Genomic DNA, 15184 nt, shown 5'->3' with positions numbered 1-15184 from the left:
TCCCGTGGAAGGGGGTCCGTCCGGGATTTTGACGCGCGCCCAGATTACTCTGTTCTCCATTCCTACTTCTAAATTTAAAACTATCCCTCATGTTATAAATATAAAAGACTGAAAAGTATGTTTTTTTTTTTACTGCTTAATTTTTCATTTTTATTTTTGTTTTTGGGCCGAGGAAAAGAAATCCCACAGTATGAAGGCGTTATAATGATTCATAAATTTCATCTTCCCTTTTTTTATTTTCGTATTTTTTTTTAACGAATTAACAGCGACTAACACTGAAGACTTTTTTTTGTCAATTTTTCTAATTAAGAGATCGTACGTTGCTGCTCCGGCTTTTCAGTTCTCCCCATTAATTTTTTTTCAAAATTTCCCAAAAAAGAAACAATCACGATAATGTTCTTGTTTTGTTGTGTGTGTTTTTAACTACGTTGTACAAAGTACAAAGTTAATATATGAAAGGCAACTTTGTCAAAGCTATAAGAGATACGTATAGATTACAACCACCAGCCAGCGAGCTTTTAGGACTTTTTAATTTTAATTTAACTTAGAACTAATTTAATTAACTGGATTTCAGCGTAAAATGAACGAACACGTGTGGCAGTTAAATTCCTAAAACAAAAATCTCATTACACCCGTTTACGTTAATTCTACGTTAATTAAATTAATTTACGTGCAAGGTTGCATGTTTTTTTTTGATTTCTTGATTAATTAGTGTTGGTAAATTAATTCCAATTAAAGTTAAAAACATTTACACTAATCCGAATACGACCTTTTACTTCGATCTTTAGTCGTACATTACCCAAAATTAATTAATTAAAAAATAAACAATTACAAGCCTATATCGCAATTGGACCATCATTAATTAATTAATAATTATCGTTAATTTCAATAATTTTTTTAAAAAGGGAAGATTTAAATTAATTAAACCTAATAATGCGGTGGGGGGGGGGGAAGGGGAAGGGATTGGAAGGAAAATACGTTCTTTTCTGAAAACAAAATTTCCAGAATCATTTAGTTTTAGTTTTAGTTTCGTTTCAACAATAACCACTTTTTTTTTTTTCCAAAAACGTTTTGAGATTTTTTTTACATAACAACTTTTTTTCATGTATTTTGGGAGGAATTTTAGTTCTAGAGACATTTAAAAACAGAATACACTGCTTTCTGTCAAAAAAGCACCAACGAACCACCTTTATTTCTTTTTTTTTTTTTATCCTTGTTGTATCTGCGAAGTTCATTCATTTCATTTCATTTCATTAATATATAAGTCCAATTGAGTTCCTGTTGTCGAGAGGTGGGAGCGGGGGGGGGGGGATTTAATGAGGTGGGGGGTCAAAGTTCATATCATAAGTTAACCTTTCGAATAAACCATATATGGATGAGAGGGGTGGGTGGGTGGGAAGGGGTTAAAAAAATAAAATTCACTATTTTTTTTCTTTGTTTGTTTGTGTTTGTGTGTTGATTAGAAGACCGGAGGGGAAAATCTTTTTTAATCTTGATTTTTTGTTTGTTTGTTTGTTTGTTATCGTCAATTTGTTATTCCTTTTTTCTCCACATATTTTTTTTTCTTAATTAATTACCTTAATTTTTTCTTTAAAACACTAAGAATTATTTATTTATTTATGTATATATATTTGTTTGTTTTTTTGTTTTTTTAAATTCCACATAGCACGGACGGTCAAAAAGTCTCTTTAACTAAACGCCTGCGCTGGACATAAACCGAGGGAAATTTTATTTACTTACCGTAGTAGTTGTAGTAGTAGTAGAAGGGAAAATAAACAAATGTTTATATATAATTAAAGAATTATTTCAAGTCCGATTATTTTTTTTTTCTTTTTACACAAAACCCACTTTTTTTTTTCTTCTTTTTTAGGAAAAAATTTTACTTAAAAAATTTCTCTCCCAGGGTTTTTTATTATTTATTTTTAATTTTTTTAAGTTCCTGCCTAAGTTTTTATTTATTCATTTATTTAAATTTGTTGTTGTTTTTTTTTTATTCAATACGTTGTTGATTTTGCCCAGCAAATTCCATTTTATTTAATTTTTTTTTTATTAAATTGAAGTTCGTTAATTAATTTAGGATACGTAGTGTCTGTATTTTTAATTATTTTTTTTCTAAATCAAGTTCTTTAGAAAAGAAGTTCCATAGTAGATCGCGTCGACATCCCCGGAATTTTTTTTTTTTTTTAATTCACTCAAATGTTTTTGTTTTTTTTTATTTTTTTTTAAACCGGAAAAAAAAATAATAATTAAAAATAATTAAAGTGTTTATTGGTTGTTTTGTTTTGTTTGTTTATTTGTTTATTTTTTTGGAATAGGAATTTTACTTTTTAACCAATAATTGACGGTTCACGGTTTTTTGGTTTAAAAGTTGGTGCCCAACTGACGAACGAACGAACGATAACGCAAAATAATTTTATTTTTCACGTTTGTTTGTTTGTTTGTATAATTCTTTTCAAAAAAGCAGCGAGAGCGAACAAACGAAACGAGAGCGTGCATCGAATCCCTTACTTAAATTTCATTAATTTATTCATTTTTTTCCGTAGTAGTCGTAGTTGTAGTTTATTGTAGGTAGTATTTAGTAGTAGTAGTAGTAGTTGAATTTACTAATTTTTATATCACACGCAGAAGTAATAATTGAATTTAAAAACCGAACGTACGTAAAACTTATCATCCAGTTATTTTAGTCGAAGAAACGCGTGCAATTATGTTTTTTTTTTGTTTTTTACGTTTTGCCACACACAGTTTTAATCTTGTAATTTGAAGAATAATTAACTATATAGTTATATATTTATAATTAATTCACATAGATTTCGATGCGGGGGGGTCAGGGGTGAAAGATCGGGACGGGAAGAGGGGGGGGGGTAGAAAGAACGGGCTCAAAAAAAAAAAAAAAATAATTAAAAATAAAAAAATTCACGCCTTTTTTGTTGCCATAATTAATTTCTTTGTAATTAAAATTAAATTTAAACTGAATTTCCCAAAAGAAAGAAAACCAAAAAAAAAAAAAAAAAAAGGGTTATCGCTCAAAGATAAGAGTAATATTTAGGGTCATTAAAGAGTGTGATTTTTTTTTAAGAGAGATAGAGATAGAGTGTGAGAAAATTTCCAACCTAACAGCACGATTAACACACACGACTGTGATGATAATTTTTTTTGTTTATTCTGATTTGTTATTTAATTTTAAATATATTTTTCTTACGTCAATGAAAAGCGATATAAAGAGAGCCAAAAATGCCATAAAAACCGACCGTACTGACGTGTAGTTTTACGTAATTGGGATGGGGAGGCCTTTTTTTTTTTTTACTTAAAAATAAAAACTAATAAGAAGTTCAAAGATTACTTGAAGAAAAAGTAAACCAAAAAAAAATAATAATAATAATTCATTCAAGAAAATTACTAAATTACGGTGTGGTTTGTTTGTTTTGTTTGTATTTTTGTTTACGTTTATATTAAATAGTTTCACGTTATTTTTGCTTGCGGCTATATAACTAACTACACAGAGAAAACTGGTTAAAAATGGCTTTCGAGAAGGAAATTTCTTTTTTTTTAAATCGGTTTTTTTTTCTTTTATAATATTTATAATGAAGCGAATGGATCGCGCGAATATCAGTCACTTTGTTTATTTAGGGAAAAGGAAAAAAAAATTTCAAACAATTTTAGTTTTTTTTTTTTAATTATATTCACTTATCACTCCTTTTAACTTTTTTTTATTTTGAAATGGTCGTACCTATTAATTAAATGAGGTTTAAATTAAAATTACTATTAGGGGGCGGTTTTGTTATGAATTAATTTGCCATGACGAAACTTTAAAGGGTCTGTAAAGTACAGAGGTCGGCGGAACTTTGAATTTGTTTTTATTGAAAAAGTAGTTTTTTGACGTCACAATCCCCCATTTTTGACTTATTCAGCCTTATCCGGCAGGTGATGCAATTGGGCCAATCACAGGACCTTTGCTATTGCTACGATCGACGGAGAGTGGGGAAACACCGGAGGGGGGCAGCCTCAGAAACAATAACAAGAGATGTGACGAACCACTTAATAACCACGAAATAATTCCTATTTGACGCGTTTTAACATCAGCTACTGACGTCAATGATTGGGATAGGCGGGGCGGGGGTGTCTTTTTTTAAAAAAAAAATCTATGGTTCCTTGACAGCTTTACAGTCCCTTTAAGGTGGCACCGTTATTTTAAGTCTGGTCATGGCAAAGAACTTAAGAAAACTAGCAAAAGGAAGAGAAACTTACTCTTTACATCAGTAGTTTGCGTAAAGAATATCTGTGGAAATTGGCTAATCCTAATTTGAATGAGAAAAGAAAACCGAATTTGGGTTCGATTCAGTAAGAGAAACTTTGTAATTGTATAGGAAGGTTTGCCCCGACACCGAGTTTGAGATATATATATAGTTGGGCCCCCAAAACAATAAATTTAAGAGAGTGTGTTTTTCAAACCTTTATTCGCTGTTCATCTTCTTCTTGTCTTTTCTCGTAGTGCAGAAAATCATCAAAAATGGAGGTGGTGTGTCGGTAATTGTGGATTATTTTAAGGACTTGCTTTCCTTTCTCGGGTGGAACTTCTTGGGTATCTCGCGAATTAGTCACCGGCTTGTTCTCGTTGTTTTCTAGTCGGATATGGCGCAAGTGCGAATTGGGAACGTCTTTGACGTAGACCCATTTCACTTTAAATTGACCTTTCCACTTGTCCTGAGCCCAAACGCTCGACGACGAATTGTAGTCCACCGCGGACACCATCTGAGCCATACCGCAAAAATGGCCCGACCCGTTCACGCTGAACAGCAAGTACAAAGGCCCCTTACCCTCGCGCTCCCTGAAAGCCGTGTCCAGCCTTTTGTTGCCGTGTTCGGTCGAGCACCAAATCGAATACTTTATAGACCGATGGATATCGTCCTCCGAGTACGACTTGATGATAAAAAAGCGGGCGTTCTTAGGATTATTATCAAACTCCTTCGGGTTGTAGTTGTTCTCCATTCGAAGCTTGTCCAAAACGGGGTGGGCGGGGAAACCCCCCTCACCGCCCCCTCCTCCGCCTCCCCCTTGGTTCGACTGATTCAGCGCCATTTGCTGTTGCTGCTGTTGTTGCTGAGAGGAGTTTCCGTTATAACCGGAATTGTTGGCGCCACCTCGACCGCCTCGCGGGGCGCCCCAAGGCGCCGAACGAGCTTGAGAAGAGGGAGGCGCCGATCCCATTTTATTATTTCCACCTCCTCCTCCGCCGCCACCACCGCCGCTATTGCCTCCTCCGCCGCCGCCTCCGCTATTTCCGTTTTTACTCTCCCAAGTTCCAATGTCCATGCTGGCCGAATTATGCTTGCCCGGAAGCATGGGGGCGGGAGGAATATTTTTGGGTTTCATTTTGGGCTGAGGCTTGGCGGGTTGACTGGCGATCGAAGCCCACGTCATTTTTTTCGAGCCGACAGGCTGTCCCGAAACGTTCCCCTGTCCGGAATTACTTAAAGATAAACTATCGACGGTTGGCGAGGCGAATTTCTTGGATATTTGATGGTCGGCCATGATGCTACCCGATCCGGGCGCGACTCCGGGTTTCGAATAGGCGTCCTTAACAAACTGAGTATCGTTCTTATGGTCGTTTAAGGAAAGTCCACCCATTCCCTGTTCGACGTGTTTCAGGGCACCGCGATCCATGCTCTGATCGTACGAATCTCGATAATAGTCGTCGTAATGGTTGCCGTGAGCCGTCGGTTTTCGCGCTCCCATGCTAGAATTACCCCACGCCGAATAGTCCCCGCTACCGCCGGGAAAGAAATTAAATCCTTGGTTGTAGCCGCCAAAACTACTTTGACTAAACATGCCGTCCATATAATGGGAGTGTTGATCTCCGCCCCCCATTTGTCCGCCGTATCCACTCAAAAACGTCACGGGGTCTCCTCCGTTACTCCAGGCCCCTTCCCCTATGCCTTGATTTAAGTACGGAAACGACATGGAAGCGTAGTAACTCGGCATATACGGATCCGCCATGCTGGATGTTGACATCGGAGGATTGTACGGCTAACCGGTAGTAAAGACCCAAACCCCACACTTTTAGCCTCTCAATCAAAATCAAACAATAACAACAACAACTTCAATAATCCTGGGTTGCTACCAGAGACATTAATGTCTACCAATCACCTTAAGCTTCTGTTACTTAACTAACATATGTACAACTGATTTTCTTGACAACCCAAAATTTCAATGGCATTCTCAACAGACTTAATAATGACTATATCCACTACCTAATGTATGGGAAGTTGAAGCGAGACGCGAGTCCATAGAACTATCTCAGTTGTGACGTCAGTGCCCAGGTAAAACGTCACGGGCCTAATTAGCTTTGGCAGTGGCCATATTTGGTACCACTTTGGTTCAGTGGGCAAATGGCATGGGTGATGTCACACTAAGGCTTCTGAGATGCCTCCATAGAGAGCTTTCAGATGAGACAGTAGTACGTCACACCCTCCCAAGTCGTACTGCTGTTCTGGTAGCCATATTGGTTAGGTGGTCTCAGCTACATTCCTGCTTTAAACCCACCAATATGGCAGCGTAAACTATGTCACGAGACTCAGCTCCTCCTCCAACTGAAAGCTCTCTATTGGCGCCCCTAGCAACTTAACCTTGCAAAAGGTAGAAACCAATCAGACCTAGTACATCAGGGCGGAGCTAAAACTAAACTATACCAAGCTTAGCCCCCTGTGTGGTAGTTTAGTCATTTGAGAAGGAAGACCAATGGACACATATAGTGTCAACTTTGAACTAAGGGTTTTTTGCAGTCGTCCAGTATTGCCAGACATTTAGTAAGCCAAGAGATAGCGGGAGAAAGGCTAGCAATTCAATTCAAATCAGTACCTGACTAACTTGAGTCAAAGGTCTGACAACACTGCAAGATTAGACGAATTTTCTATAGCCCTCAACAGTGAAATCTACCATCTTATTATAACTGTGATGCATATTTCTCACGTAAAACCAATGCATTGTATTCAGACTAGGAGGATTGATACTGCATTTACACTGCAGGAGGCGAGGCTACTTGGTGCTACACTTCATAGGCCTAATAGCCCTACTTCCTGGTGTGAATGGTATCAATCCTCCTAGTCTGAAAACTACGTATATTTCGCACGCGAGTGAAAATAAATACCCCCCCTCCCAAACTATTTACATTAGGAAATGGATATAGTAGCTAATTAAAGTAAGTTACTTAAAAGTAATAGAGAGAGATAGAAATAGACATACAGTGTTCAGGCCTACCTGATGAGGTTGGTTACGCCAGGAATCAAAATCTTCATCTTTCACCATATCCTTAGGGCCATTGGACACTAGGAAATATGGTCCATAATTAGTCAAGTTACAAATCAAACATTAATTAAGTATTATTATTCTAATCCAAACAATAAAACCATTCCTAATCAGGGCTGGAAATAAGCACAGGACAATGGACAATGTCCAATATTTTTTTTTATTTTTTTTTCAAACTAAGGTTGTCACTGGACATTTTGACCAATAAATGTTTCTGACGTTTTGATAGCTATACTATAAAAATGCGACACTATTTTTGCACACTCCAGTGGACAATGTCCTATAAATCTTCTAGTCAAAAAGAAGAGGGGGGGGGGGTCACTGGACACATGTTATGTACATTTGTTTTTTCTTATTTCCAGCCCTGATGAGAACATTAACACATATGTAGATCATAAATCAAAGCCCTGTATAATATGTGATAACTCTTTTTACAGTTCAATTCCATATTTGAACATACTTGGATCGAACATGAGTAATATATATTGTATACAGGTGAAATCAAATTCAATGCAGAAAATAAGTAATTCTTTTTAAACTGAGGGTGAAAAGGGATATCAGGTGATTTGTTATCAATTCTTCTACTAATTATAGTGTAATGATATATATTATATTATAAAAACAAACTATTTAGAACTTGGCTATACACGTTATGATATCAGAACTTTTTAGATATAGCAGTTCCAAAGGAAAGATTGGCATGTTTTCACATGTTAGGATTAATTTTAGATTTCGTGGATAATTTGAAGGTGCAAATTTGATAATATCTACAAAATTTTAATTTTAATTTGAATTTTAAAATCACTCGGAGGTATTAGTTCTTGGATGTTTTACTATACAGATAGGGTCTTATAATTTAATAGAAGAATCACTTAAACACCACTTGAATTTCCTTTTCATTCTCCATTTAACGTAAGTTCAAACATTAGTTAATTTCCATAGGTTCAAGGTAATGGTCATTTTTTACTTAGATTTGATAGCAAGGTGTCACTTTGCAACTTCCATTTGAACTTTTAACTATTATATGTAAGCTTAAAACAAACAATGTCAGTCACTTGACCAAACTTACTTTCCTATGCACAATAAAAGGAAATATTTGGTCTACTTTTTCTTATATAGGTCTATTTTGTGTTGATATTTGTATTTGAGACTTGTACAGTACTGGCATATTGCTAGATGCCTCTTATTAAACAAAATGTAGCAACACCCCCAGTTTAAATTGAAAGCGAAAGATAACAAAAGTAACACGAGGAGCGCACGCTACAGGGGTAATAAGGCCGTAACATCTCAAAGAAACTTGATAACTGTTGAGAAGGGCATTTTCTACTTTTTTCTCAGAAAAATTTACATTACGACCAAGGCTTAACGAAAAGTGCCGACCATAATTCAGGCCGAACTGTAGGAAAAAGATTAGTAGCGCGCGTATTTTAATGGCAATATGTACCTGAATTTCCCTGGCCTTTCATGCGCTGCATTTCCCGTTAATTCGAATGCGGATAAAAACAAAGTTGATTAACAAACGGTAGAATAAGATGACCTTTTAGTCAAAAATCCTTTTTGCGCGAGTACACTTTACGAAGTTCGCTAAGACTAGGCTACGGTATTAGGCCTAATTATTAGAACGAAGAAGCCATCTTGAAAACGGAGCTTAAAACAAAACGATACGGTTTTTTATCATTCCACCGGGTTTTAAGTCGCCGATACTTCTGTCCTTCGTTCCGCAAATCCTTAAAAACACCCGCGATTACCGCGTTATATTTAATTACCCTTGAAATTAATTAAAAACGAATTATGTCCTTTCACAGTCAATTTCTCACACCACCGAAAACGACGAACAATGGCGACCTCGGAAGTTTACGCGCATCCCGCCTCGCGCATCTAATAACGTCATCGCCAATGTACTGCCAGCTTCCTCGCCGACTTTTCCCCTAAACCGCCCAAAATAGCCAAAATTAATTTATAAAAATAATTATCTCTTTTCAAATAATCACGGAAAATTTATTGCATAATTTTCTGCGTGATTTCTAGAACAACAAAATTTAATTTCGGTAAAGTTTATCAAATATTTTATACGAAACTGGGTCCTTTGACTCCTTTCCATGGACTTTACCTACCGATGAATAGTGAAAGTAGAAAATATGGCAACTATGCAATAAAAATCCGCGAAAACGTGACGTACAAGGTCACATGATTTTTGAACCGGGCTCGTGCCCCTATCTGTTTCAAAAATTTTCCAGAACGCAAATAAATCGAACTAAATTGATACTGATACAAGCCTGATAAAGCATACTATTTAAAGAAGCGAGAAACTGTGTCAATTTAATTCGGACATTAAAATAAAGGGGAATTTTTGAATCGATTAGAACCAATACAATTCTTTAATGCCATCTACAGGGGTCAAGGTTAAACCCCAAGAGATGGCGGGAAAATCACACGGTACCTGGCGTTTTTTCACGCAAAAGCGTGGACCAATCAAAGCCAGCCACGAAATATCTATCTGTCAAAATAGGCCTGTATTGAAACGTGAAAGTATGAAATGAGAATTCTCGTTCATTGAAGAAGAAAGTTTAGCATTTTGCCGGTCTTAATTTGTTAAAAAAAATCAAAGATAAACATGGAAACTACTTGTAAGTTTAGTAAATAATCAATAAAGTCCTATATTTAATTTTCTTTCGTTTGTTTTTCAGTACTATTTACAATCCTAACAATTATCGGGTGTACAAACGCGCTTTACAGTGGAAAATCAGACGTTATTGATTTAAATCCCACGACTTTTAACTCTCGCGTTTTAGATAGCGACGATATTTGGATTGTGGAGTTTTACGCACCATGGTTAGTTAGTTTTAAACTTTTTTAATTAACTAATATTAACTTACCACATCTACAAATAAATAAATAAATAAATAAATAAATATAAACACCCCTTTCAGGTGTGGACACTGTAAAAGTTTAGCACCCGAGTACTCTAAAGCAGCATCTGCATTAAAGGTAAGTTAAAACTAATTTTCAAACCTTAATGAGTCAATTAATATTCATTTAAATAAATAAAGGGCATTGTCAAAGTTGGAGGTGTCAATGCTGACGAACATAAATCAATAGGGGGTCAATATGGAGTTAGGGGTTTCCCAACCATAAAAATCTTTGGTCTAAACAAAAAAAATCCCTCTGATTATAATGGGCCAAGATCTGCTCAAGGAATTGTAGACGCAGCGTTAAAAGAACTTAAAAAGACTGTTGACAGTCGGCTAGGTGGTAAATCTAGTTCAGGAGGTGGTAGTGGTGGCGGTAAAAAGGTAAATAAATTTAATTATTTTACGATGAAACTCTAAAACTAATTAATAATGTAATTAAATTAAAATACAAACCATTAATTCAGAGTGACAGCAAGGATGTTATTGAACTAACAGACTCAAACTTCAAAGAACTGGTATTAGATAGTAAAGATATGTGGTTGGTTGAATTCTACGCTCCTTGGTGTGGCCATTGTCAAAGATTGGCGCCTCATTGGGCGGAAGCTGCTACGGAATTAAAAGGCAAAGTTAAACTGGGAGCTTTAGACGCTACAGTTCACACTATTACAAGTGGAAAATACAAAGTAAATAAACATTAATAATGGTAATTAATTAAACTAATAAACTTTATTAAATAGATTCAAGGTTTCCCAACAATTAAACATTTCCCCGCTGGTCCCAAAGAAGAACCTGAAGAATATGACGGTGGAAGAACAGCCGGTGATATTGTTAATTGGGCATTAGAAAAAGCCGCCAGTTCAGCACCACCACCAGAAGTATTAGAAGTAAGGTTTATTTAAGTTTTTACCTTTTATCTACTTTAATTAATTAATTTATTAAGATTAAAATTTAATATTAATTTTAAATTTTCAGTTGACCAGTGATAGTGTACTTAAAGAAGCCTGTGAAAACAACCAACTCTGCATCATTAGCATCCTTCCCCAATTATTAGATTGCCAATCTGAATGTCGCAATAAATACATCGATATGTTAAAGCAATTGGGTGATAAATTTAAACGGAACCGATGGGGTTGGGTTTGGGCTCAAGCTATGGCCCAACCAGAGTTAGAGGAAGGACTAGAAATTGGTGGATTTGGATATCCCGTAAGTGGTGCTTAATTTAATCATTAAAATCATTAATTTAATCATTAAAATCATTAATTTCATCATTAAAATCATTAATTTAATCTTTAAAATCATTAATTTAATCTTTAAAATCGTTAATTTAATCTTTAAAATCGTTAATTTAATCTTTAAAATCGTTAATTTAATCTTTAAAATCGTTAATTTAATCTTTAAAATCGTTAATTTAATCTTTAAAATCGTTAATTTAATCTTTAAAATCGTTAATTTAATCTTTAAAATCGTTAATTTAATCATTAAAATCGTTAATTTAATCATTAAAATCGTTAATTTAATCTATAAAATCGTTAATTAATTTAATCTATAAAATCATTAATTAATTTAATCTATAAAATCATTAATTAATTTAATCTATAAAATCATTAATTAATTTAATCTATAAAATCATTAATTAATTTAATCTATAAAATCATTAATTAATTTAATCTATAAAATCATTAATTAATTTAATCTATAAAATCATTAATTAATTTAATCTATAAAATCATTAATTAATTTAATCTATAAAATCATTAATTAATTTAATCTATAAAATCATTAATTAATTTAATCTATAAAATCATTAATTAATTTAATCTATAAAATCATTAATTAATTTAATCTATAAAATCATTAATTAGGAATTAACTAAATTTAAAGTTTTTCTCCTATAGGCAATGGCAGTTTTAAATTTCCGTAAAATGAAGTACTCAATTCTAAGAGGATCATTTAGTTATGAAGGAATTAATGAATTCTTAAAGTAATGTTGTTAATTAAAAATATTATTATTAATTAATTTGGGTTAATAATTAAATTTGTTTGGTAATAATTGTTTTTAGATCTGTAGCTGTTGGTCGAGGCTCAAGTATGCCAGTTAGAGGTGCTAAAATGCCAAATATACAAAAAATAGAACCATGGGATGGTAAAGATGAAGAGGTAATTAATCACCCCCCCCCTTTAAGTTAATCTTTAATTATTGCTACTAATTACTTATTTTTAACGTGTTTTAGCTCCCACCTGTTGAGGATATTGATCTAAGTGATGTAGAATTAGATGAACAACCAAAAACGGAACTCTAATTAATTAATTAAACATTTACATACACAAAAATAAGAATAAAATAATGAAGACTAAATATATTTTTTCTTAAAAAACGTAATAAATAAATAAATTAATTAATCTAATCTTCCTACGTCGTCAGTAACATCCCACAAATAAAAAAAAACCGAGTCAGCCATTTAAAAAAAAAATAACTTAGTCTTTGTGTTCTTGTTTGTTTGTATTTTGAATTTTTTCATCAAATCGCGCGTTATAAGTTAATAAAAACTTTTTTAAATTATTTCTGGTGTGTTTATTTATTTGTTTATTTATTTATTTCGTTTCATAATAAATGCTTTGGCACACAATACTGTATTCAGTAAACATTCAACAAATATATATATATGCTTTAGGAATAAATAACACATTTACATTTACAAACATTTATGATTCGATTATTTAAAATGTTGTTTTTAAGTATTAATTTAATTTCCCCTGTTTATCTTAAGGCACATTGCGAAAAATACTTTTATCACTTGCGACATTGCAATATTAATACTTTTCATCGTGTGAATATTCAAAAAAATTTACTCGTTCATACTCATAGGACTATTGGAAGCCCAACTTTTATGGATTATCTTAATTAGGGACTTTTGTCACATCTTTAGTTTGCGACAATGTTTAAAATTTTCCCCCTTGATTATTTATTATTAAGATTACGAAATATTTCATCGTATAACATTTCAATATATATTTATGCAATTGTAGAAAATTATAGAGTGCTGTCAGAAGCGCCGGTGTGACGTCACCCATGCTGTTTTCCCATAAAGAAAAAACGGTAACTGTCATGGCCACCCATTGCTAAAGGCAGACTCGAGACGTTTAACCTTGGATCTGACGTCACAACTGACAGCACTCTATAGATAAGTAATTATGTATGTATAAAAAGCCACAATTACGTTTTGGTTTCGGGGATTCTATTAAAGACTAAATTAATTATTAATTCATTAATCTAACATCAACCACGTTAAAAGTACAAGATCTAATCTATGAAGTTAAGTCTATACTCAGGGGGGGGGGTTAATTAAGTTATTAATTATCATGTAATATCCATCTAATGAGTCATCATTTTGATTATAAAACCGTTTAAGTAACTCCACCATTAATTTTTGCATCTTTTAAAAAAATCTTCGTTAACTAAAATCTAACATAAAAATATAAGTATTATAATTTTGTGTGTTTGTTTTTTGGCACAACAAGTTAAAATTTATGTTTTAAAACGTGTATTATCGTTAGTAAAATTTTAAATGGTTTAAAAGAGTTCAAAGGAAGTAAAAAATATATCAAAATTAAAAATAGGACTCCGGAAATAATAAAATTTGGTTTTTTTTTGTTGTAAAAAGATTAACATTGTTTCCTTAACAGCACAGAAACGCGTATATTAGAAAACAGACCACTCCAACGGCTGATACAACAATGAGGGCCAACACCCAATCAGGAAATACAGAACCTTTCATAATTTATATAAATTATCAGATTACGTATCTTTACTCAGAAGTACATAATTAGAAATAAGTTAACATTTCGGGACCTCCCCTTAGTTGCAACAACAGATAGTGCGCGTATAAGTGTTGCCAGTCATTTGAAAATGCTAATTGAAAACCTTATAGTTCAGTTTGAATCAATTCCACCTGCAGGAGATGCTCTAATAACAAATTACTGGCAACCCTGAAGTTACGAAATGGGGGAGGAAATTTCTCTAGCACACTATCTATGAATGTAACTTTGAAATGTTTTATTTCTATGTAATTTCGTACCACCACCTCTGCCATACCCTCCTCCAGTTCGATAGAAACCACCTCCGCCACCTCTTTAAGATTTTTGATACATTATAATCAAAACTTTAGTATTTTATACCGTTTTTGCAAGATGGTAACCTGACCTTCAACCCTTGTAAATTATTAGGATCAAAGGTTGGGTTGTCATCTTATTTCCAAAAAGTTAAACAAATATGCAAAGGCTACTAGACTGGATACTACTAAATTACTAAAACTACGTGCAAGCATTTAAATCAACTTTAAAATGTTACTCCCTAACCTTGAACCACTACTTCCGCCTCCTCTTCCACCTTTACATTCGATTAAGTCGAAGACTGAAAGCATTTAAGTCCACTTTCAATGCAACAACTCATTGCATTCAAAAAAAGTCAATCAAACAAAGCAATAAAACTTACAAGTTACAATGAGGGCACAAACCAGGAATATTCGTACAATCGTCGTGTTCATCTTCAAGAAATAACTAACTGAACCGTTCTATTTAATTTTCTAAAACTAAATTTATCTGGTTGTGCCGAAAAACTCAAAATCGAAGCCCTTCATAAGAATTTTGAGTTTTTTGACATTTTTTACGCGGTAAGCCTTGGCCCTATTTTCATACTGCCGATAGTTCATCCACGATAAGTTACGAAATACTTACTGACGTACGATAATGAAATATCCTTAGGATAAAATAATACAGACTTTAAATAATTACCTAGTTTAACTCCTTCACATATTATTTTAACACAAAAATTATTACACAAAAAGCGGTAACAACATCACCGACTTACTCTCAAATTTCCTAATAATGACTTCCTCATTACCTGATGTCGTCTGGTCTAGAATGAAATGCCCCTTTCCATTGGATACTAGGAGTCTGCCACCATGGAGCAA

At 33.7% G+C, this 15184-nt stretch overlaps 2 protein-coding genes and 1 long non-coding RNA gene across 4 annotated transcripts; 1 reads left to right on the top strand and 2 right to left on the bottom strand.

Moving 5' to 3' along the window:
• Positions 1–120: 120 nt before the first annotated feature.
• Positions 121–9177, bottom strand: Ythdf (YTH domain-containing family protein). 2 transcript variants are annotated; one of them, XM_089835945.1, is made up of 5 exons: positions 8747–9177; positions 7240–7322; positions 4450–6024; positions 4246–4295; positions 121–3727 (listed from the first exon to the last, which is right to left on the bottom strand). In XM_089835945.1, exons 1-4 carry the CDS (start codon positions 8775–8777, stop codon positions 4290–4292), a joined length of 1695 nt encoding a protein of 564 aa, XP_089692071.1. In that variant the 5' UTR covers positions 8778–9177; the 3' UTR covers positions 121–3727; positions 4246–4289. The 2 variants fall into 2 exon arrangements, with proteins under 2 accessions (XP_089692071.1, XP_089692130.1); XM_089836004.1 differs by having other exon boundaries at positions 7255–7322.
• A 593-nt stretch (positions 9178–9770) lies between these two features.
• On the top strand, positions 9771–12774 carry CaBP1 (Protein disulfide-isomerase A6 homolog CaBP1). Its single transcript, XM_089836345.1, has 10 exons — positions 9771–9929; positions 9990–10134; positions 10233–10290; positions 10353–10595; positions 10679–10897; positions 10952–11098; positions 11187–11417; positions 12110–12195; positions 12275–12371; positions 12446–12774. Exons 1-10 carry the CDS (start codon positions 9917–9919, stop codon positions 12512–12514), a joined length of 1308 nt encoding a protein of 435 aa, XP_089692471.1. The 5' UTR covers positions 9771–9916; the 3' UTR covers positions 12515–12774.
• Positions 12775–12782: 8 nt separating this feature from the next.
• On the bottom strand, positions 12783–15133 carry LOC149718236 (uncharacterized). The gene is made up of 4 exons (XR_016366126.1): positions 14707–15133; positions 14571–14625; positions 14291–14343; positions 12783–13983 (listed from the first exon to the last, which is right to left on the bottom strand). It is a non-coding gene; the product is annotated as an uncharacterized LOC149718236 (long non-coding RNA).
• Between the last annotated feature and the right edge of the window lie 51 nt (positions 15134–15184).

This window comes from Phalangium opilio, unplaced genomic scaffold (genome assembly GCF_054372755.1).
Source record: "Phalangium opilio isolate 3A_F unplaced genomic scaffold, DU_Popi_V2 ptg000002l_1, whole genome shotgun sequence".
Classification (NCBI taxonomy): domain Eukaryota; kingdom Metazoa; phylum Arthropoda; class Arachnida; order Opiliones; family Phalangiidae; genus Phalangium; species Phalangium opilio.
Note: the sequence above shows the minus strand (reverse complement) of the source record. Positions and strands in the feature narration are given on the sequence as shown.